This window comes from Acipenser ruthenus, chromosome 4 (genome assembly GCF_902713425.1).
Source record: "Acipenser ruthenus chromosome 4, fAciRut3.2 maternal haplotype, whole genome shotgun sequence".
NCBI classification, from domain to species: Eukaryota; Metazoa; Chordata; class Actinopteri; order Acipenseriformes; family Acipenseridae; genus Acipenser; species Acipenser ruthenus.
In genome coordinates, this window is record NC_081192.1 from 82,268,397 (window position 1) to 82,293,905 (window position 25,509).

The following is a 25,509-nucleotide window of genomic DNA, read 5'->3' on the forward strand; positions in this document are numbered from 1 at the left end:
ACCTTTGCATCCGCAGTGTTAGCGCCATTGCGCCAATGTCCCGCTGAAATTCTCTTAACGCGCTCGTGTGTCCCCCTTCCTTGACCAGACGCAATCAATACCAATACGCAGTAAATGAATGTATGTTGTATTACCATGACATGTCTGACGACAGGCTAATCTTTTTTACTTGTTTGTTTACACTTGCGTTTTCATAATTAAACTCCCGTGCTTTTATTCTCCAGTCCAGTAGAATGCGCTCACACCCACCCTGGTTACACAGGCAGTTTCACAGTAAAGCATGGACAACAACATCAGGTTTGCTAACAACATGGCCCGGCGCAAATATAACCTCGTATCCGTTACACCCGACCATTACTTCTGGAAGATTAAGTAATAAGCTTCGGCAGTGACTGTTGAAATATAGGTTATTATAGTTGTGCTTAAAAATACTGTCTGCAGAAGATTTGTGAAACGAAAACGCATCATCACCTAAAAAAAGAAAAAAAAAGTAGCCTACGGTAACGTTATAAAATATGTGAAATGTGTCTTTTCAATGACCAAAAATGCTAAAATTCAGGGCCAAAATTATTCCGTATGTGTTAAGCACCAACTGTCTCTTGACCATTTCGCCAGTAGGCCTATAACGAGCATGATCAAATTGTATATATACAGTGTATGTGGTTTTATACGGCACTGTATATATGCCTACAATACATCTTGCATTGAGAAAACACCACTGGAATCGGAATAAAGGAAATTCTTATGTAATACAGTTCACGTGCAGCATGGTTTTGGTAAGTATCATTTTCTAAACTATAAAATTATGTGCAGTATTAAAATAAGTTAAAAACATAGCAAATCCACAAAACCAACAAAATACATAGTGTATATTTGACATTTTATTTGTAGTGTTCTGTGTAACACGGGCCATCGTTTAACCTGAAGCAGATATACTCGTTTATCATATTATCAACACCAACGTGTAAAAATAAAGCAACAATTGTTTTTAAAACTGTCCAAAATATTTACTTGGTGGCTAAGAATGAAAAATGTCAAGAAAAAAATGTCATTTTTTATATGGAAATTGTCAAAATAAAAGGGGAAGCTGGAAGAATTTACCAGTCAGGACAACGGCATTTAAATACTACTACTATTAAACTGTATCTGTTGGTAATGTGGTTTCTCTAGCAGTTTTCAAACTGGGGTACTCGAGAAAAATTCTGAAATGGCATACAACGCATTTTATTCAGTACCACTTGCCAATCTATTGCAAACTTTTGTCACGTAATCAGCGTTTAATCGCTAACACCAGACTGACGCGTTGTGAAAGTGTTCAGTGCACACATGGCTAATTTACATATTAAATATGTACATTTTAAATAAGCCCTGTTGTTTAAATGTAATATAAACAGTTGGGCGGTTACTGCAGTTTGTCTGGGATACAAAAAAAGACATTTTAAAAAACTAAGCCTAGTCTTTAACTCATTTTATTTCCTGTGTGCGTTAATGCCTGCAAGTCGATATTTTATTATTTTCAATGACCCGATTAAAGTTTATTGTAACTTAAGTACTAAATTTCAAAATACAGAATGTATGGCCAATCAGAAACCAAAGTATTGTCATGCGGTCTAGTTTGACAAGCCGTTACGTCTGGTGTGAGAGTAGTTTTAGCTTTCAATCCAGTGAAATGTGGATTGTTTGCTCAATACTAGTACATTACTAGCAAATGGCGATCAAGGCGAAATACCATCAAAGATTAAAAACGCCAGAAATGTCTTGCGACTGAAGCTCTCTCCAATTTCCCTGCCATTATCAGTGATTTGTGTGGTAACAAGCAGTGACATCTATGACACTGATACTAGGTAAGCGTTTTATTGTTTTTTAATTAGCATCAGTACTGTACGTTTTAGTCACCAATAATTGAAAAATATCAGTAGTATGTTTTCGTATTGAGGCCAGCTGTAGAGATGCGTAGATAGTGAACTTTGCCTTCTTTTCTATAACTTTATCATCAATATAAATACATGACTGCGGTAAACTTGTGCGCGCGAATTAAAAAACAAAACTGTTAGCCAATACTGTAAAAAGTCGCAGAAGAAAATCCACTCGTTTTTTCAGTGTGGCCACAGCACAAACAGAACAACAAGTTGTATAAAATGAAGACTTCGATTCGGAACACCAGAAAAAAAAGACCAAACAAAGCTCACACGTGTCAGATAACAAAAAAGAAAACAAGCAACAAAGTTTCAGCCTTATTGGAAAACTCTGTTTCCATGGGTTGTATATAATATTCTAACACTGTTTTTTTCTTCTTTTTATTGTAAAAAGACATACATGGTATAAGTAATTCATAATGCATTCTGTGTCTGTATGTAGCTTTTCAGGGCAAATAAATCTGGTTCTTGAATTTTAATGTTCTAAAACTTTACAGCTGTACATTACCAATTTATTTAAACTGTAGAGCATTATTAAAACGTTTTAAATTAAATAATTGTTTTGGTCAATTCAGTGATTTAAGGTATAAAATAAAAACAGGATTCATAACACCCTTGAAGACTTGAGCTGTGCGCCAGTAGTGACTACTGAATATCTGACTAATGTTTTTAGAAAGGATTAGTCACTAGTGACTACAAAAATCTAGAACCCAGGGGAAACCCTGGTTTACTGTACTGTGCTAAAACACAAAACCTACATCTAAACTGACCTTCAAGGCGCTTTACAAACCAGTAATTCAAATGCTAGTTAGCAATTCAGATCTGGTTGATTCCTAAAAGCTAAAACACGCACTTACTGTTTTATGATTTTAATGTGAGGTTTAACTAAAGCACTGTGGAATAACAGAGGATTTTACGAGTGTAAATCGTGTAAATGCTTATTTTAATTATATCCCCTTGAGTGCAAAACAAGAGGTTCTCACAGTCAGGAAGCCAGTAGTTTGTTCTACTAAATTCACGCTACAGTTTTGCTAAAGAACTGATTGTCAGGGGTGCTTGCAGTAAAACCAGGTAGAGTTAAAAAAAGAACAGCTGGGCTCCCGAGTGGCGCATCCAGTAAAGGCGCTCCGCACGGAGTGCAGGATGTGCCCTATAGCCTGGAGATCGCAGGTTCGAATCCAGGCTATGTCTCAGCCGAACGTGACCGGGAGTTCCTAGGGGGCGGCGCACAATTGGCTGAGCGCTGCCTAGGTAGGGAGGGCTTAGGTCGGCAGGGGAATCCACGGTTCACCGCGCATCAGCGACCCCTGTGGTCGATAGGGCGCCTGTGTCTCTGCAGTGGAGCCGCCAGATCTGTGTTGTCCTCCGGCACTATAGGTCTGGTGGCATTGCTGTGGATCTGCAGTGCGAAAAATGATGGCTTAGCAGGAGCACGTTTCGGAGGACGCGTGTTCCAGCCTCCATTTCCCGAGTGAGCCGAGGATACAGATAATAATTGGGCATGCTAAATTGGGGAGAAAACTGGGGTAAAAAAAATTGTCGACGACTAAATTAAAAAAAATAAAAAAATAAAAAAAAGAACAGCTTGCTCTCTGAGAAGCTGATAACTGATATTTGTAAATTGCAACGCACCTCAGGGTTTTGGAGACAGAACCCTACTCAATCCAACTAGTGGCTGCCTGGTAACTGACTAGTTTATCCTTCACTTATCTTGGGAGTCTCAGCAAGCAGACGTTACTATGTTTAATCATCTACAGTGATGGGAATCAATGCAGATTAGATGTCTTCCCTTCCCCAATTTAACAGTTAATTTAAAGTTTAAGGAAGCATACATTAATCTGCCTCTTCTTGTGTCATTATCAGATTAAGGCTTCAATAATGCTGGCAAACACTGATCTGAGTGTGCATGTCATCCCCAAAGCACAACACACCTACTATGGTACCATTACTCATAGTGTATGGAAATGTATATCAGCAGAACCAGTATTTTGTGCACATATGTCATCCCTGGACTGAACATGAGCTGTGCACTGACCATGAAGCCGTTCAAACCACTAACTTTAATCCAAGTGAAAAGAATGATTGCAATCATTATAATCTGCATATCTCTTTTTTTGTCATAACACCTTTGAACACCTGTATACCAATCCAACTATTAAAAATAATTTAAAAAAAGAACCAGTTATACCACAGCAATAATTACATTTTTGCAATTCAACACATACCTGAGTAATGTTTACCACGACTGAATAAAAAAGAAAATCGTATCAAAAATCTAAAGTCCCTTTCACACTGACATGATCTACCCAGATCAGAACCTACCTGGGTCAGGACCCGATATCATGCGGGTCTGCTACACGACTTCACACTGCTTTTGATAAAGCAGGGTTGACCTGGGTGACAGACGCAAGTAAACAATATGCGTATAAATGCCCCGGAAGCAGCTTGTTACTGACACTTCCATCCAAGCTTCTTTGGATTGAATCATCTGCCCAAATGTTGATTAGAGCAAATGTTTCTTCATCTCTGCTGCAATCTGGCTCATGGTGTGTCTCAAACAACAAAAATATGGCTAAGCAGAATAAGCAAAAACATTCCTTGCGGAAGTGAAACCTTCACGCAGATGTGGCTGTTTGTTATTTCGTTGGCCGTCATGCATTTTGTCTCCCTCAACCCGGGTCAAAGCGTGTCGACCCACATCCTGAGGTGGGTCACTGGGACCCGGGTTAACCCGGGTACAACCCAGGTACGTGGTTTCACACTACGCAGGATTGTGACCTGGGTAGGCCGGGTCCAGACCCGGGTAGAAGTGCCAGTGTGAAAGGGGCTTAACCTACATGAAGAAAAGTTCTAGATAACTCCACTTATCTAAACTAAAAGCTTGAAATCCATGCAGAAAGATGGTGTAGGAGCAAGCAATATTATTTGGTGACATTTCCAAACAAACTTGTTCTATCACAGATCTGTCCATGGTAGTGTTTGCTGTGTTTTACAGGCACATATTAATGGCTCCTTGCAAGGTAACCTTTCTATCATCTACATAACATGTTTTTTTTTTGTTTGTTTGTTTCTTTGTTTTCATACCAGCAACATAAATACAGTAATTGCAGAATGAGATGGTAATTACAATGCAAATCAAAACTACAGTTCCTAGCTAGTGGGCACAGGGATATCAATTAGAAGCCAAGGGCAGAAAGATCAGTGGTCAACCACTTAGTTTCAGTGCTTTGTACCACTAGGGTCAGAAGGTGAAGACACATCATTTGGCAAACACCAACCCAACTGTATCCTACACTAAAGTTCCTTGACAAGATAATGCATACCTTACAAGTCATATTCTTCAGCAAGCCTGCTATCAAATTACTCATCCCAAGACAAACAGTGGTTCCTTTATTAGCTGTCATTTGGAGAGGAGTAACCACAGTGGGTGAGCACTGCTTGGCAGAAAATAGTGAATACCAAGTTAATTTCACCAAACAGCTTTTGCATTATAAAAACTATTCCTAAAATGATTTGTTGGTTTATTCATTGTGTTCCTTTCCTAACACAGAATTTTCACAAAACTAAATAAAATGTGTCTCGGTTTCTAAAAGACGCCCTTGAACACAACTCTGCTATTTTTTGGTTCTAAAGGAACTCACTAAAGATTCATATTTTGTATCACAGTGTTAAAGCTAAACACAAAAATCTATGTGCTACAGTACATGGGTATAGCCACTATGTTGTGTTTAATCTTGATGAAATGAGTACCCATTTGACTGCGGGGAGCTTTGAATATTACTGCATTATTTATATGACTATGGAGTCAGGTTAGGGTTAGCAGTAACTATTCCATTTAAAGTTCACTCCCACACACAACCTCATCCCTTTTCAAGCTTACTATCACAGATGGTCCTTGTAAAGTTACAACAAAGAAAATGTTAGCCCCATGGGTGCACTAACAATTCTCAATGCCTTCCCCATGCTGATTAACACAGAGTGTACATTACTTAAAGTACAAGAGATGGGTTTTATTAAACAATGAAATAACAAAGACAAACGGTGTGTCCTGAAGGAAGCTAGCGTACCAGCTTTACAAATGTAAATGTTATATCATATCTATTAACTCTCTGTATTAAATGCAGGTACTGTAGAACAGCAAATGGTCCACATCTTTAAACACTCAATCATAAATTAGGTAAAACTATACAGGAAAATATAAAATGTGTGCATACATTTCTGTGAACAATCTACATAAAGAATATATGAAGCAACAATTATAGTCCAACGTGAATCAAATCTTTGCTGCATTGCTGAATACGGTCAAACTCAGTATCTCATAAAATCATTTATGTACCTGCTCTGAACAGGTAAGTGGATCAAGAAGATAAATGCAGGGCATTAATTGGCGTAAGACTGACGTTGCACATCATGCAAGGGTCACGGAAACCTGACAGGAGAGTGTTCCCTTATCCTTGAGACTGAAAGCCAAGAAGCCAATGCAATGTCAAATAACGCATGAGTAAAATGGCAGCTTCTATTCCTTTTCTGCAGACAAATCTGTGTATGCACATTTTAAAAAATAAAACAGAACTTGATAATAACTGTCATATTACAGTGGTGCAGACAGGTACTGCGACCACTATTGTGACCACTGAGTACGTTTTCTTAGTTCTTCTAGTGACGAAACTTTGCCAGACTGGAAGCAGCATTCCCCAGGTCCCAGACCATGTTTGAGCAAAGGCTATTTATATCTGCATGATCCATGGATCAGCATTACAACTGCGTCAGCAGCTTAGATGAAAGAGAAGGGGCATTATGATAATACAGAATAGTTTACATTAACAACATGTTTATAAATGGAACTATGCTACAGCAATTATCTTTAACACTAGAGAATGTACAGAGAAGCTGAAAACACTGGCAAATTATACCTACACGACTACCAATAAAGTGATATTTTTTTCACCTATTGGTCAGAAATAGAGGTAATGTCATTTAACAGGCTTTCAGTTAAAATAACTTTAGTTAACAGTTTCCAAAACTTTTTCCAGTTTCCAAAAACAAAGAAACAGTAAAATAATGTAGTTTTCAGTACCATATGCATTCAACCACCAAGATACTGTATCCTGTAAATACCATCATCATCAGCACGTAGGCCTTATAGTTTATTAAAAAAACATACAAGTGGTTCCCAGGATATAACCTGCAATAGCTCATCAAATTAGGTGTCAGCAACTTTCATAATATCTAAAATAACTCCTTGTAAAAAAAAAAGACAACCCAAAGTTCCATCAGATGCGTACAAACAATTCCCAAGATGTGTTCTTCAATAACTCAGGCAATCAGGTGTATGAAAAATACATTGTCATCAGGCCACAAAACTATCTGCCTAAGAGAAATAAACTTTAGTGCACAAACTTAGTGACCCCTTCGCTGTTTACCTCCCACTGCTAGCGAAAGCAGTTCTTTCTAGTTGACTTTTATCCTGTCCAACTCTTGAATTCTTGAAAGTACTTTTGGTTCTTAGAATTGTCACAGAATTGCCAGAGCTTAGAAAGGAATACAACTTCACTGGAGATGGGTGAACATTAAGAGGATTAAGAGGCAGAAGGTCAAAGAGGTCAGACAAGGAAGATGAAATCAATCCAGTGTGTCCACTCACTCCAAAGGGTTTCCTTTCTACAATTTTGGTAACCATGGTAAAGCAAGGCAAATATGTTGTACAGTACCTGTATTGCATTGGAAAAGCATAGTAATGGTAAAATATAATAAGATTATCATTATACAATATTCCCATTATAGTATAAAATAGATTTAATTGTAATTTAATTGTGAGCATATAAAATTAATAAATACAGAATAAATAATAAGCAAAATGTGGATTTTCTGCATTAGACGATACTGAAGAGTTTAAAACTGTGACGGCAATATTTTATAAAATAATCCTGATACAGTTAAATATCAGCTACAAATCTGAAAACCTATAGTGTGGGACCAGTCAGATATAGGACTAATTATTAATAATATTACTGCCAGATGAAACACTATAGTAGTAATAATGAATCATTTGGATTTCAGAATACATCTGTTGACGCCGGGGGGGGGGGGGGGGGGGGGGGGGGGGGGGGAGGAGGTTGTGCGCTGTATTTTTTAGCAGTTTTGGTGCAACTGGCTTACTCATAAATCCGCTGGGACAGCAACCAGGTCCTGACAAGCTTGCAGACAAAACTCTACTGCAGGCCCAGTTCAACACAGACTGCGTTCACATAGCCTACTGTACAAAAAAAAAAAAAAAACTTTCCCCTACAGGCTAATGTACACATGAACTATTAAGATTTATTAAAAAGGAAATCATTGCTGATTGAGCTGTAAATAATACTTGCCGTTTCTAAACTCTGTATGTGCAGTTAAATACATAGAACACATGGTTTAACCAAACCTGATACATTATAACTTTACTTTACAAACTATTCTATTGAGCTTTTATGTAAATTAGTACTGGTAATCCCCAAAGGGCTTTAACATCTCTTTCTAATTAGGACCATTATTCAGCGGATAATGCCAATATACCAGTTCAGCAATTACATCGATCTGCCCATTGATTTACAGCAATGCAGTCTTGTACAGTACTATAAATAATTAACTAATCCGTGTCTAATTAACGAACAAAAAACTTTCCAATCTCAAATAACTTTATTTATTATTATTATTATTATTATTATTATTATTATTATTATTATTATTATTATTATTATTATTATTAGTAGTAGTAGTAGTAGTTGTTGTAGTTGTAGTAGTAGGTACGCTGTCATTCAGTGTTTAGACAGAATAAATGCCTTCACCCAAGTACATCATGTTTTAGTGTCCCATGACACTGCAGTAGTTTTCTTGCGCATCAAACACTAGTGCTGAGCTGCAACCTGTCAAGCCCCTTTCCCTACACCTCTTCTCGTTGTTTTTAAACGAATGACCTGGCTCATCCCCTGGACATATCTCCACTGTTTAAATATTACATGTTGTCTGACACATCAAGACACTGTGGTTGTTGTGTCTCGATTTGAAGCATTCTACCCACAACGCATTAGCAGAATGAAGGAGAATGGCAAAAAAAACAAACAAACAAAATAAAAACAGTGTACCAACATAAAATAAAATAGTAACATAAGACGTTAGCAACTAAAAGGGTAGTACGAGGGTGACTTCAAAACTAACATCCTTGCCATTTGAAATTGCCTTGCTACACACACACACACACACACACACACACACACACACACACACACACACACACACATATATATATATATATACACTGTACTGTAACTTATCCCTCTGTTTTTTTTTTTATTTTTAACATCCTCAAAGTATAATGCCTACACATACAAATGTGATCTAAACGGGGATATTATTTATTTTGCAGTGCAAAAACTAATTTCAAAACATAGCTATATATCAATGTTTATTTAATAAGTATATTTCACAATTTTCTGAGTATTTAATCATTATACCTTATGAGGTGCTTTGAGTAGCCTGTGGACTCCAGCAATCTGGTTGATGAGAGGAATATCTTCCCTGAATGTATATAAAGGTGGTCTCGTTGGTTCAGGGAAATTAGTGCTGTTAAAAGGATCGGTATCATCTAAAAACTGAACCCTGCAAACTAAAGTAGCCATGATGCATCCATGCAAAGAGGTGGATTACAAAAGTAACCCGGCGAGAGATCCCCCCGCAACACTGTAGACTACGCACGCCGACAAAAAGCAAGCAGCAGGTTGCAAAGTTCCAGCAGTATGCGCCTCAGTTACGACTCATTAAGTTATCCGTTCATTTACTTTGTACACACTTCCCCATAGGTAGCTGTAAATAAATCCAAATAATAGTGGTGCATTAGATCCAGGATGTTTTTTTTTTTTTTTTTTTTTTTTTTGCTGTCGTTTCTACAGTAAACCCCTTAATCCAGGGAGGACAGCTATTTCCAAGGACACTAGGAGCAAGGTGCTGCCAGACTAAAACCAGGAATACGACCGTCTAGAATTCGAGAGAAAAGAGCTCCCCCCACCATCGGCCGCGAGCTCAATATATGCATCCTACGTACAGGCTGGGGAACTTTCTAAAGGATGATGCTGCATTCTTTAGCAAGAAAGCTAGCGACATGGTGTGGTGTAAAGAAAAATCACAAGCTACGTCTTCATCCTCTGCAGAAAGATAACGGTGTTGCACTTGGATGCACAGTAATAGTGGAAAAGGTTTATTGTGCTGTTTTAATGTACTATTACATAAAATCATTACTGACCCCCTTAATTCCGAATACGTGATGGTGTTAGTTATTTCAAGTGCGGGCTTCGTTGAATCAAAAAGAATAATTTATTATGTGAGTTTTCTTTTTCATTTAGTTAATAAGTGTAATCATGGAATTCACATTAGAATCACTAAAAAAAAATATAAAAGGACGGGACAATACTTGCAGTCACTCCTTGAACATTCAATCTAGTAATTACCTTCTTTAAAGGCTACCTTTTTCACAGTTTCAAAACTTTAATAACAGCATGAAAATACAGGCCCAACTGATGAATTTATAATAAATATGCCACTTAGAAAGGGAACGGTTGCAGTAAAATAGCTGCTGACCAAGCAGTGTCCCTTTCCAGCTGTGGCACTAGATTGGTGCCCGACTCGCGGCCTGGTTTGAGTGGTAAATGGATGACTTGAAAGAAACGGAACTGTTAATTTAGCAGGTTTTTCATTATTGCCTATAAAAAGGACCCACTTTCAGGCTACGCTTCCAGTAATATTTAAAACTAATGTCTCATTAATAGGGTTGCCACTTGTCACCTGTCCTGCTACTTTTTTTTTTAATCTTATGCTTTCACACTAATGCCAGTACAATACGTTGCGCACAGGTTAGATAAAGACCCCAAATCACTGCAATAGACACACAATACTATAGTAATATTGTGAATATTACCTTTTAGATTTCTAAAGAGTGTTTAAACTTTTAACAGCCCCTTTCTGTTTGGATGTCCTGTTTTTTTGTACCTCAGAGGTGGCAAACCTAATATTTTATCACTTAAAAAAAGTTAATTCTATATTATATCGACCCTGGGTCTGCTGTAACCATATTCTGGAAGGTTATGTGACCCACAGTCAAAGGTTCAACTGCAGCAGGTGTTCAGGGACTTCAGAGATGGGAGAATTTTCAACAATCAGGAGCTTGGCTTGCAGTGCGAGCAGGACCCGGTTGAAACATTTGTTGTCACAAATCAGGGATAAATTGTTGCTCAAGAGCAGGAAGCTGTGCATGCTTGGGATTGGTGGCTGGTGCACCCGGGCCATGGCCTAGATGCAGGAGGCTGCAGAACTGGGAGAGAGAATTGGAGAGAACAGTCAAGTAGAACCAGAGAGAAGAGAGACTAAGGAACAAAGAAGAGACTGCACTTAGTTTGGGCGTAGCACATGGCCAAAACAATGTGTTGGACTGATTTCCTTTCTTTTATTATTTTTCACAGTCTGAATAACACTACACTGTTCAGCTGTAGCTGTTCCACTGGTATGTCAGTATTGTGTTTGAGAGTTGCTTTTGTTTACTCTTTTATTTTGCTCTGTGAGCATTGTTTTTGTATATCCTTTTTATTTATTTTTGTTGCAATAAAAATGCGTGACCTGTCTGCCTCTGTGTCAACTTCCTGTTCTGGGGACATCATCACTCAGCCGTCCTGTCACATCAACTCAGACCTGTTGTTCTCTTTATTTTCATTTGGTCTAGAATACAGTAGAATACAACGATATATGTTTTTGGATGGTACCGTACTATAGTATAAAATGGGTCATCATTACAGCATTGCCAAGTAGAGTATGTATATGGTCAATAAATGCCTGTGAGGCAATAGATTTTTTGCGTACTTATATTTGAGAGGAGATGGTGGATATCTATTCAGGGATATGCTCCCAGGATATTTAGTAAAAGCAAAAGGTCAAACGGACAGAAAATGCACCACATCAGTATTATTCCCAAGGATAGTGTAGTTTTGTTAAAGGAATGTTAGCTACCTTATTGGATATAATAAAAATGGTGGTGTTCAAGCTGCCTCCCTAACCGCATGTCTAATGTAAAGGTCATTCCCCAGAACCTGTGCATACGCTAATCCCAATTCATAATAAAAGTAATAGCCTTTGTCTTGTAAATGTGGAGTTACAATAGAGAATGTCCTTGAGGTCTAAACACTGTGACTGTTGCCACAGGAACCACAAGTTGGTCTCCAAAACATCACAACACAAACAATACAATACACCCATACAACACATTATCCCACTGCAGTTTATCACTTAGGAGCCTAGTGTTCACTACCACATTAGGAGCCTGTGCAGCTCCTGCTGGGTATTGATTGCTGGTATGTTTTGTTGATGTCCTGGGTTGTCGAGGCAATGGTGACATAATCTGACTTGCTGGATGAATGACCCCATATAGGGGTGACCTATATCTTCCTTTCCCAACCACCTTGTTGTATTTTTTTGTTCTTTTGCACACTTTCACATAATTCCCTGAACAGGTATATTTTCCTGGTCACACACACACACTTGGAAAATACAGAGGTTTTTATTTTATTTAATTTTATTTTTGTGTGTTACCATTACATTAATGTGGGACAATAGACTTTAAAGTTATGAGTTTAATTTCAAAAGGCTTACTTTGAGTTATTTATCACCAGAAATGCCCTAGTAACAAATGCTTTTATTTCCTACTAAAAATGTTAATGGTGTGTGTTACATTGATATTTATGTGCATTTATCCTCCCTTGTTCCCTAAGCAATTACTTTTGCACGCCAAGTCACACCTTCATCTGGGCATGTACAGTTCTTATTCCTGAGATTCACACCAAATACTGTCCAGGAGAATCTGCCAAAATACAGTGTGTGTGTATATATATATATATGTGTGTGTGTGTGTGTGTGTGTGTGTGTATACACTTTCCATTAATTTATGATGTTTGCAATCCTACTGAGTGGTTCTGGGTTATGTTGCTCCAGTATTGAATGATTTTAAATGTTCTCTGAATCGTCCTTTACCTGGCTTGGATCATTGCTTGAGTTTCATTGGAGATCCTAAATACCTGTCCTGAACAGCCTTCTCATTCCATTCAATACGACCTTTCAACTTACACCCCATGTACTCTACATGTATATTAAATTAGCTACACTATAAACTTGTTTCTTGCTAGTTACATAATGTTACAAATGTTTTATTCCTCTTAGAATATTGCCCATTGCCTGGTTCAAAATAGAAATGTCCAAAGATCAGTAGAATCATCAGTTATTCCAACAAACAGTAATTCGAAGTGATATTTGCCATTGCATTGCACACAGGTAATATATGTGGGAAATTGACCTGTTACCAATTGTACAGAGTGAGAATGATTTCAGAGAACAATGGGAGTTGCTGATGTTCCAGTGTTTTTGGTATAATTGGAAAGCCAAACAAATCAGTTGTATTTGGTTTGTTTAGTGGACATTCTTGACATTACACTCTGGAACTAAAGGTATTGATTAGTTGCATGGTTCAGCCTGTATCCAGTCGACTGCCTGGACAGTCTGTATAAGTCTGGAACCTTTTCATGAAGGGCTGCACCTGTTGAGCAGCGACAGGTCTGTGAACTATAGTTCCTCAAAGCTTAAAAAATATTTGTTCCAACAGAGAGAAGATACAAGCAAATGACAGAGTCTGCAGGGTCAACATGTTATACAGATTACAGCATGAATGTGAATATCTAAAGAGGATCCATCATCTGTTGTTGAAAATAATACAGGTAATACTCTGCAGTAGAATCTTATTGAAATAACAGAAGGGTACTACTAAAAAAAGAATACAAATAAACACAGATATTACCAAATGTATACATTATCTGTATGTATTATTAAAATAAAAGCAAATATAAAACATTTGTCAAACCACATACTCTACCACTACAAAGTACAGTATCATCAGACATCTTTACAAACACATTTTATAAATGGTGTACTGGGCCATCTAGTGGTTACCGTTTTTTTTTTTTTTTTTTGATCAAAAGTGTTTGTTTTGTTGGGCATCATATTGATCCAGGTGGAGGGTCATGTAAAAATGATCTATTGACAAAAATAATATGAATAAAAAGTAATATGAATATTTTGTTTCAGTTGCATTATTTTAAGATGTTTTGTAATCATCTGCTTAGTGAAAATATCTTAGACTAGAGTAGCTGAACATTTAGAGAACTCTGTCAGTGTCTTTGCATTTGAAGACCTCACTTTATCAGGGCCAACAGAGGGACTGACAAGGTTAGGTTCCATATGAGTTTCGGTTTTCATGTGGTACAATTTAAACTTAGAAACAAATGTTATACAAAAGGGAAATTAAACTTTTGCTATATGGGATTTGATTTCCATTACACGAGAGTAGATGTTAAAACTTCATGCTGATTTGAACTCGGCTCTCGCCAAGATAAGCACCAACTAAGACGTAGCTTTACAGTAAACTAATGTGATCCATATGTGTCTCCATCCATTTACGTTTCCTTCCATATGATGATGTAGATATCCTTCAGTCTGGTGTTAATGGCTGAAGTGTAATGCTGGCTCCAGGGATCAGCTTATTTTGCCTCCATGGTGCATCAGCACACACAACGGCTGCGATGCTGGCTCCAGGGATCAACCACAGTGCGGCCTCCCCAGCGCATCAGCATGACAACCGCCTGGATTGAGCTAAGTAGGGTACATCTCTGGGGTTTTCAAGTGGGCACCTTCCATCCTCAGTGTTTCGTCGACTAGCCCACGACACCTCAAGAGGGCTCGACGGTGATTCTGGCGTCCCAGCATCACCCCCCTCCGTCCCCCACTCAACTCAGCCCAGCTTACTTACCTGTACATCAGCGTTTCTTTCTTTCTATTGTGCTTGAGATCCCCAGCCAAAATCTTTCTGTCTCAACCACAGCCAGTTGCTGCTCCTCTCTGCTGCTTATATTATTACATTATACTAAATGCATCCAAGCATTTCCACAGCTGGAACATCCTATTTACAAAACCATTTGGAGAGCAGCATTAAAGCATAGCTATGAGAAAAAGGAGCCAGTGACTTCTGTCTGGCCCCTCTGTGCTTAATCAGCCAATCGATGATCCAGCTGCAGACATGGATGGCAACAGTTATCATGTAACGCATTACCTAAATACAATATAGACTTAGTCAGTACTCTGGGATCTGACATAGCTCAGAAATGTGGTTTCCCCATGCAAGCAACTATTGCTGCTACCTTAGCCCTTAGTGCTTAGGAAAGATACACATTAATTTTGGTATCTGCAGTGCAGAGTGTTCTTTTTTATGATTTATATGCAGGTAGTGTTTTGGGATTGAAATAACTACATAACAAATAGTAAATAAATAAATAAATAAATAAAAATTAGATTTTCAACAGAAGAAAAAGAGGCAGTGATATGAGGGGTGTGCTGTTACTTACATTCAATAATGTGTTGATTTCAAAACAAGAAAAGCTGTACCCTACGTGTGTGGGTTGTCACTGAATAATACTGAATCAGACACAGAGCAGTGCGCACAGGCACGCAGATTTAATACAACACAAGCCGACACTAAGGTACCAACAACGGTAAAAACAACCAAAAGAATAAATTCAAAGAAAAGTGGTTTGATGAAGAATGTAAAACTAGAAGGGAAAAACTAAGACAGCTATCCAATCAAAAACATAAAGATCCAGACAGCCCAGATTTACGCCTCAGATACTGTGAGGCACTGAATCAATACAAACAAACTCTAAGAAATAAAAAACAAGACCATATTAATAAACAACTCAGCGAAATTGAGGAGTCAATAAACCAAAATCATTTTTGGGAAACCTGGAACAACCTAAATTCAACAAAAAAAGAAGAATTGGCCATCCAAAATGGAAACATTTGGAAAAAACATTTTGAAAACCTTTACAAAGAAATACAAAACAAAGAACAAAAAACTCAAAATGCCATTTGTGAAAAACTAAAAAATTTAGAATCCTGTATTAAGGACAATCAGAACCCCCTCGACACCCCAATCACGGTGGAGGAGCTGAGTGATAAACTCAAGGCCCTCAAATCAAAAAAAGCAAGTGGACCTGACAGCATCAACGCTGAGATGCTCAAACACAGCAGCCCCAAGCTGCAGGAGGCCCTGCTCAAACTCCTCAATCTTGTACTGAGAGCTGGGTATTTCCCTGAGACCTGGAACCAAGGGCTTATAACACCCATATATAAAAGTGGAGACAAATTCGACCCCAATAACTACCGGGGCATCTGTGTGAGCAGTAATCTGGGGAAGGTGTTCTGCAGTATCATTAACGCCCGGATACTGGCCTTCCTTACCGGACACAGTGTCCTGAGTAAGAGTCAGATTGGATTTCTACCAAAACACCGCACTTCTGATCATGTTTACACCCTACACACCCTAATCAATAAACACGTCCATCAAACTAATAAAGGAAAAATATTCGCTTGCTTTATAGACTTTAAAAAGGCATTTGATTCAATTTGGCATAAAGGACTATTTCTTAAACTTCTTCAAAGTGGTGTAGGGGGTAAAGTCTATGACATCATAAAATCGATGTACTCAGAAAATAAGTGTGGTGTGAAAATTGGCAACAAAAGAACAGAATTCTTCACACAAGGGCGTGGGGTGAGACAGGGCTGCAGTCTGAGCCCAACACTGTTCAACATATATATCAATGAGCTGGCCACAGTGTTGGAGCAGTCTGCAGCCCCTGGCCTCACTCTACATGACACTGAAGTCAAGTTTCTGCTCTATGCAGATGACCTGGTCCTGCTGTCACCCACAGAGCAGGGGCTGCAGCAGAGCCTGGCACTGCTAGAGCAGTACTGTCAGACCTGGGCCCTGACAGTAAACATGAACAAGACCAGAGTCATGATATTCCAGAAGAAAGCCAGATCTCAGGGAAATAAGTACCACTTCACTCTAGGTAACACCACCCTAGAGCACACCAGCAGCTACACATACCTGGGTCTGACCATCAGTGCATCAGGGAGCTTTAACCTGGCAGTGAATGCACTAAAGGAGAAAGCACGCAGGGCTTTTTATGCCATAAAGAGGAGGCTCTACAATATAAATCCCCCCGTCAAAATTTGGCTCAAAATTCTTGAAAGTGTAATTCAGCCAATTGCTCTCTATGGCAGTGAAGTGTGGGGTCCAATCACCAACCAGGACTACACAAAATGGGACAAACACCCCACAGAAACCCTGCATGCAGAGTTCTGTAAAAACATCATGAGATTACAAAGAAAAACACCAAACAATGCATGCAGGGCTGAATTAGGCCTTTATCCATTGATTATTAACATCCAAAAAAGAGCATTAAAATACTGGATTCATCTAAAAACTAGTGATCCAAACTCACTCCATCATAAAGCCCTGCAATACCAAGAGCTCAGCCCAGAAAAGAGTCCCCTCAGCCAGCTGGTCCTGAAGCTCACTGAGCTGAGCAACACTGACATCAGTCAGCTTCAGGACAGCACTGCAAAAACAATTCCAATTAGTGTAAACCAAATTATAAAACACCTGAAACACTCCTATCTGGACCATTGGGATACAAATACTAAAACACAAAACAAACTAGAGTGCTATCGGACCCTAAATAGAAATTACACCCTGGCAGAATACCTGGTAACTGTCAGAAACACAAAGCAGAGGCAGATCCTGACCAAATACCGGCTCAGTGACCACAACCTGGCCATTGAAAAAGGCCGACAGAGGCAAACCTGGCTGGCCAGGGAGAACAGGCACTGTGGTCACTGTGAGACAGGAGAGGTCGAGACAGAGATTCACTTCCTGACACACTGTGAAAAATATAAAAACATAAGGGACATTTTCTTCCCCAAATTCTGTGATTTAGTCCCAGAATTCCCAAAAATGTGTGATACCCAGAAGCTGTCAATCCTGCTGGGGGAAGACAAACACACAGCCAGACTGGCTGGTCAATACGTGGAGACCTGTCATAGCCTGAGGGACAGACCGTGAACACGTCACACTAGAGAGGGAAAAGAGAGAGGGAGGGAGGGAGGGATTCTGTTTAATATAGAAAGAGGGAGGGAGGGAGGGAGGGGGTATTGTATAATTGAGGGAGGGGGGATTCTGTTTAATATAGAGGGGGGAAGGGGGTACTGTTTGATATAGAGGGGAAGGGAGGGATTCGGTTTACTGTATTAATATAGAGGGAGGAGGGATACTGTTAGTATTAAGAAAAATTCTTTGTCTGTATATTTGAGTTGGTTATGCCATGTATGTGCTTTGGCAACACAATTATTTTTATTGTCATGCCAATAAAGCCAATTTGAATTGAATTGAATTGAATTGAGAGAGAGAGAGAGAGAGAGAGAGAGAGAGAGAGAGAGAGAGAGAGAGAGAGAGAGAGAGAGTATGCACGTTTTATATTTTGTAGATTTTTTTTGTATGTAATTTTGATTATACACATTGATATGTTGATTTCTTTATTTTGCACTTTATTAAATATATATATACACTATTTCTGGCGTAACCCCCCCAGTGGCATACTTAAACTTAAATTCCAGCACGACTTGTAAGTCATTCCCACGGATAACACTTTTTCTGATGTGGGATCAAGTGCTGCATCTCGCATGTTTAAGCTAAGGTGGACAGTATACAGTATAATGGGAATAATATAATACTGTATGTACACTACTATTCTTTCAACAGTATTTTAATTTAGTGCATTATCTACCACAATGTTTGCATTGTATGTGATGGCAATTACATTTGATTGATTCTTTCCATGTGATTTAATTGTGGTTCTTGGTGTGGTTAAAAAAAAAAGGAATTCCCATGTGTCTTTTCTCTGTGTGATGGTGGTTTAGAAGATTCTGCAGCAATTTAAACAGACAAAAAGGTGGTGTGTTTGGTAAAGCCGCCTCCCTTAAATTAAAGACAACTGTGTGGGATGTATAGAGGCCATGTGTGTAGTTTCAAACAGTGCGGTAGATTTATGCATCTGCTCCCTCTATACGACCTCATCCAATTACTTGTTGATTCTTTCTAAACCAGCGCTCTTTAACATAATACAATTAATAAAACAATGTCTTTCTTTTCCATTCTAAGATGGTTGTTCAACTGCTTCTACTTAGCAGCTTACCTTTGGGATTTCTTGCCATTTATGTACTGTAATGTGACACACGTTTGCTTAACACAGTGTTTCCAATGCTGCATACAATTTTAAATGTATTGCAATATATTAACTTTCCTGGATATCAGATTCCTGTAGCATGCTTCTCCCCATGCATACACTGTAAGTAAATACTACTTTACTATGCTATGCTTTACAATGGTTAACCATGTTTTCTATACTTATGTGATGTATTATTCTTGTCTGTGCTTTACTGTGCTTTTATTCCTTGCTACACTGCTGCTTACAGGAATGCATATAATCACTGTCGTTTTTCAGTTACCTGCTCTATACAGTGGTGTGACAACAGCATGGTATTTCCATCACCTGTACCCAATCCACACTCAAAATATACATTTTCCCTATTGCTTGCAACATAGCTAGACAAGGCATTTGCTTCTCATAAATTCCACAAACAGCCCATTAAAACACTGAAGTGAAATTTGAAGCTACTTGATCTTTAATTCATTCATATTAAAGCTATTCTCCAGATGTAAGTAGTTTGCAGTAAAGTCAATACACTAGAGGGCAGGCTTGAGTTTAGTCATTTGCATCTGTACAGTATCTACACTACAGTAAATCCTTCGGCTCATCAGTCTTGCTTACGACTGCTCCTGGAAGATTTCTGTGAAAACTTTAGAAATTAAGCATGTGTTGGAAAAAAGAGATAATGAATCAGACAATCATTATTACATTAGTGAACGAATATACAAAGGAACACCATTAAAACAACCTTAGAAACATAATAAGATACATATATTTAATCTGTTTTCCTGCTTAAAAATACAGATGGAGCATACTCTTGGACTACAGATCTCACAGTTTACAGCATATTAGATAGTTTGCTATATATTTGTCTCATATTTACAGCTGATTCTAACAATGCTTATTTCCCATGCGGTCACCATAAAGCATATACAGTATGTCACAGTTTACTCATTATTATTATTATTATTATTATTATTATTATTATTATTATTATTATTATTATTATTACAGGATTACAATGCAATGTTAATTTAAATACAGCATAGTTTACACTAAGTGCAAATAATACTACTAAACTACAATATGAACTACGAAGCAACAAGTTAGGATTACAACAAGTTATATCTACAATGAAATATTACTAGTGTAAAAGTGCAAGGATAGTGCATCACCTGACGATCCAGTAACGTGGTGTGTAGGTCAGACATGTCCAATGCATAGTAGGAGGGGTAGATCAAGATATCTACAAGTGAAGTCTAAACAGGTGGATCTTGAGGAGGTGGCGGAAGGTAGTGAGAGACAGAACAGCCCTAAGGTTCTCCAGTAGCTGGTTCCACCACAGAGGGGCTAGTGAAGAGAAGGAGCGGGCATGGCAGGATGGGGAGTGAAGGGAAGGCATGACCAGTCGACCCGTAGAGGAGCGGATGGGGCGAGAGGGGGTGTAGGGAGATGCGAGAGATTGGAGGTAAGAGGGGGCAGTGGTAAAGAGAGCGGTAGGCAAGAACAAGGGTCTTGAATTGGAGGGTGCAAACCAGAGGGGTAACATGAGAGTAGCGAGGTTGGGAGAATACAAGACAAGCAGCAGAATTTTGAATAAGCTGAACGGAGTGGATAACCAAAGCAAGGAGACCAGCAAGGAGAGAGTTACAGTAGTCCAGTCTGGAGAGTACAAGAGCTTGGACCAGGAGTTGGGTGGAGTAGTGAAGAAAGGCCGGATTCGGAAGATGTTGCTAAAAAATAAGCAGTTGGGGGCTCCCGAGTGGTGCATCCGGTAAAGGCACTCCGCGTGGAGTGCAGGATGTGCCCTATAGCCTGGATGTCACCGGTTCGAGCCCAGGCTATTCCACTGCCGACCGTGGCCGAGAGTTCCCAGGGGGCGGCGCACAACTGGCCGAGCACCACCCGGGGGGGCGGTTTAGGTTGGCCAGAGTGTCTTCAGCTCACTGCGCACCAGTGACCCCTGTAGTCTGGACGGGCGTCTGCGGGCTTGCCTGCAAGCTGCCCAGAGCTGCATTGTCTTCCGACACTGTAGCTCTGAGGTGGCTGCATGGTGAACCTGCAGTGTGTAAAAGAAGCGGTCGGCTGACGGCACATGCTTCGGAGGTGTTTGTCTTCGCCCTCCTGAGTCAGCGCGGAGGTGGTAGCGGTGAGCTGAGCCTAAAAATAATTGGCTATTCCAAATTGGGGAGCAAATAATAAAAAACAATTGGCAACTACTAAATTAAAATAAATAAATAAAAGAAGCGGTCAGGGAAGAGGTGTTGAGAGAAGGCGAGGGAGGGGTCAAGAGTAACACCTAGGTTTTTAGCAGAAGGAGATGGAGAGAGAGTGAACTCATAGAATGTTTTTTTTTTTTTTTTAAGCCAGTCATTTTATTTAAAATTGACTAAATTAATGATGTTAAAAGAGGTACTGTAATAATAGTTTAGGTTATGAACTGAAATCCTGTAAGGTATTATCTTCTGATGTTTCACCATTAACTGGACTATTTCTTATAATCCATTGCTGCCAATTGGTAAAGCTATGTGTTCTATACTATTTGAGCTTCAAGCACATGCTGAATCAGCAACTGGTAAACACTTATAAGACATGGAGGCTGTGTGGTCCAGTGGTTAAAGAAAGGGGCTTGTAAGCAGGAGGTCCCCGGTTTGAATCCCACCTCAGCCACTGACTCATTGTGTGACCCTGAGCAAGTCATTTAACCTCCTTGTGCTCCGTCTTTCGGGTGAGACATAATTGTAAGTGACTCTGCAGTTGATGCATAGTTCACACACCCTAGTCTCAGTAAGTCGCCTTGGATAAAGGCGTCTGCTAAATAAACACATAATAACATGGTATCAGTGACGCAGCATGGGTAATGTTTAACTCCACTATCAAAATGTGAAAATAAAACATAATGTACGATGAGATATAGACCTAGCAAGCAAGAATACCGATAACGTACATGACAAAGGATTTTAGTCAGGGGCATGGTGGTGAGGATTGATTACACTGTTTCTTAATGTATAATGTGACTTTAAAATAAACACATCTGCATTAATTACACTGTAGAAATAGAGACACTAACGATGTGCACAGAGGCAAAATCGGATTTCTGAAACTCACAGAATTTAGGGAATAGGGGTTTTATTAGTGTTGCCACCTTTGAAAGGGAATAAAAAACGATCACCGACAACGCAACTGCCCCCCCCCCCCAATGAATTACAAGACTTCATCTGATCCCATACTAAAAAAATACATATTTTAAATATAATTTTGTAAACATATTATTCATATAAAACTCATAGTCGTTGTGAATGATAAAATTTATGGAAAAATATATTTATTATGTATGTAATGTTATATAAAATATATTTAACATATTACAAAATTGGCCCGTTTTCATCATATGGAAAATATATTTACAATGTATTTGCTTAAACATATTTTAAATATATTTAAAATATAATTTCATGTAACAATATATCAATTATATTGTCCATGTGTTTTTTAGAAATGTATTATTCAATATATTTACTAAACATGTATTATATAATGTATTCACAATATATTACATAATGTAAAGTGCCTGGACACACACCATATTTTGCATGTGTTCCACCAAACAGATATGAAGCAAATAAATAAGAAAGGAATGGAATTCCGCAATTTCACTTAAAAATAACTACTATCTTTAAACATAACGGAATATATCAACATTTTGTAAAAATTCAGTGTATATAAAACACTCAAGTACAAAAATGAAAAGCTTTCAACATATGCTAAAAGGCTGTTTGCATTACAACAGGCGTTTGGGCTGCTTCTCTGTAGACCTGCTAACATTGTTCTTCTGAAACTATGAGACGTTACAAAAAACTGCTGCTTCCAATTAAAAATTAATTAATAGCTATGGAATCGTTGCTGAAAATAGAGCTATAAAAGTAAAACAAAAAAAAAACACTAATAAACTGGAAATACATTTTTACAATTTCATTCTTTTTTTTCATATTGGTGGGCATACAGTTTAAATAGAAGGTGACTTAAAATATGAACAGTCTCTTTTTTTTCTTCTTCTAAATACTAGGCTTATCCCAATTATTTTTTATGAGGTATCTGTAACACTTCGGTATCTGCAGAAAGATTGATTAACGACCATTCTGTTCTGTCAAGAATAAACTTACTTACCGAATTAAAATCACAGTGTCTGTTTTTTTATCTGCTGTACATGGATAAACTTATGAAGCCTTGTTGTTTTAAATTTAGTGCTGCCTGACCGTCGCAGTCTCCCATTATATGCAATATATAAATATATTGTTTGAAAACACTTCATACACTTTTAAATATATTAATGTGAATATATTTATTTACAACATTTACAATGTATTTTGAATATAATTTAGAAAAATAAAATGTATAAATGTGAATATGTTGATTTACAAAATACATTTATAGTATATTATAAATATATTTAAGCAACATGTCATGTTTAAGAAAATATATTATAAATACATTTCAGGTTTAAAAAATATATAATTCCATATATTAAAAATATATTTATTTTCCGTATGGGATATCTATGTTAATAAACAAGATCTACTTATTATGTCAATTATAATATATACTACAACAGTGATTTACAGTAGCACATCCTACACATGTATAGATAAACAGGTATCTACTGAGATATAGATACAGAAAGTAAATAGACAGATAAGATTTGCAATTTTTCTTACCTTGGTCGTGTTTTCAGCACCAAGTTGTTTATGTTCAACAGCACAGATAAATATTCTGAACTATATACTTGAATGTGAACTTTGTACATAAGAATATCCTTTGAGTCTATTTTTTGAATTTGTGCTTACTGTTGATTTTTGTCGCTTCCAACAATTTCTTATTTTTAATGGTGACATCGTAGAATTCCAGAGAGGAATAGCTGAGGTTGCATCTAGTATTATTATTATTAGTTTATTTAGCAGATAGGGTGTGTGAACTATGCATCAGCTGCATAGGGCGATGACTTCTGGCATTGTGACTCCGCCCCCTTCCTGGATGGCTTGCTTCCGACTGACCCAGGAATGAACTGCCAAACAATCCAGTAGGGGGCACACTGTTCCTGTTATACAGCGCCCTCACTGGTCAGGAGGGAGATTGTTGACTAGGATTCATTCGCTTTCCGTCACATGCTCCCTATGCAATCTGATGCACTTTGGCCAGGCAATTGATTCAACAATATTCTTTCTCTCATTTACCAGTAGCCATAAACTCCCAACTGAAGCCGTAAGCTGAAAGCTCACTGTCACATCAAGCTCACCATTGCAAGTCGAGCAGTTACCGATTTCTGCCGCTAGGGGTCTCCCTTGTCCCAAGAGTAAAATTCTCCAGTCATTACAGATTTTGGTGAACAAGTTATTTTAAATATATTTATTTTTAATTGTATTTCTATTTTGGGGGAATTAGTTTTGATGCTCTACTACACCTTGTTGCTTTGTGCTTTTGTCGTGGATCTGCATTATTCCTAAAGCCACTACTCACTCACTCACTCACTCACTCACTCACTCACTCACACTCAAATTCTTCCAGATCATCGATCATTCTCTCTTCACTTTAAGAACCACCTCCCTACAGTTACACCTATCCATTCTTCTGCCTCACCTACTTCAGCAACTCAGACATTCATTCAACAGAGACATTTAATTCTCTGGTCGCAAACAATTATGCACTTTAATTCTTCATTCTGCTAAACCAAACTGTGCCGTTTTCTTCACATATGCAGTCTCGGTGGCGGCACCCATTCGCTGTTCACTCCCTGATATCCATTCGGCCATGCATCTCCACCACAAATGGCTCCTTGGATTCTCTATGTGTTTACTGTTGAGGTTTTCTTTTTGCGCAATTGGCTGGTCCTCCTTCACTACCTTTAGCAAGCAAAATCAGGTCTCCCCTTCTCCCTTCAACCAGGAAGTCATTAAGTCATTCTATTGTTCCTCATTCACGGAAATGACAAGCTGCACCCCCCCGGGAACTCTCAAATTTATTTAATTTCCTCTTCCTTTGTATAGATGCAGCACCCTCAACAGCCAAAGTAAATGTTAACCAGTACCTTATCAGATATCAGTCTCTCTCTGATATCTATTCAGCCAAATAGTATTGATAGTATGCCTGGAGAGGGGGCCATCTCTCCACTGGAACCACCAGAGGTTTCCTCCCACAAAGGGTGGGGGGGGGGGATTCCTCTCCGCTGAGCAGTGAGATTAGTCCTTAATTATATCATTTAAAAAAAGATTCTCTAGTATTGATTGTTACTAATTAACCTATGTTTCTTTACTAACCCTTGTTTTTTGTTTTTTTTTTGCATTGGTGGCGCAGAGACTTGAGGGGGGGCGCCAATTGGCTGACGAATAATAAGCACAACATTTCAAAACAAAAATAACATGGATTTGCTGACA

General features: G+C 38.4%; 1 protein-coding gene across 8 annotated transcripts in view; it reads right to left on the bottom strand.

Annotated features, from left to right (window-relative positions):
* LOC117400336 (FH1/FH2 domain-containing protein 3-like) overlaps positions 1-9,949 on the bottom strand; it is a 284,731-nt gene extending 274,782 nt beyond the window's left edge. For 3 of the 8 annotated variants that reach the window (XM_059022942.1, XM_059022941.1, XM_059022940.1), the window contains exon 1: positions 9,407-9,949. In XM_059022942.1, the coding sequence (XP_058878925.1) occupies positions 9,407-9,571 (165 nt within the window). In that variant the 5' untranslated portion in view covers positions 9,572-9,949. The remainder of the gene's footprint in view (positions 1-9,406) is intronic. The other 5 variants (XM_059022945.1, XM_059022944.1, XM_059022943.1 and 2 more) reach the window with 2 other exon arrangements.
* Positions 9,950-25,509: the final 15,560 nt, after the last annotated feature.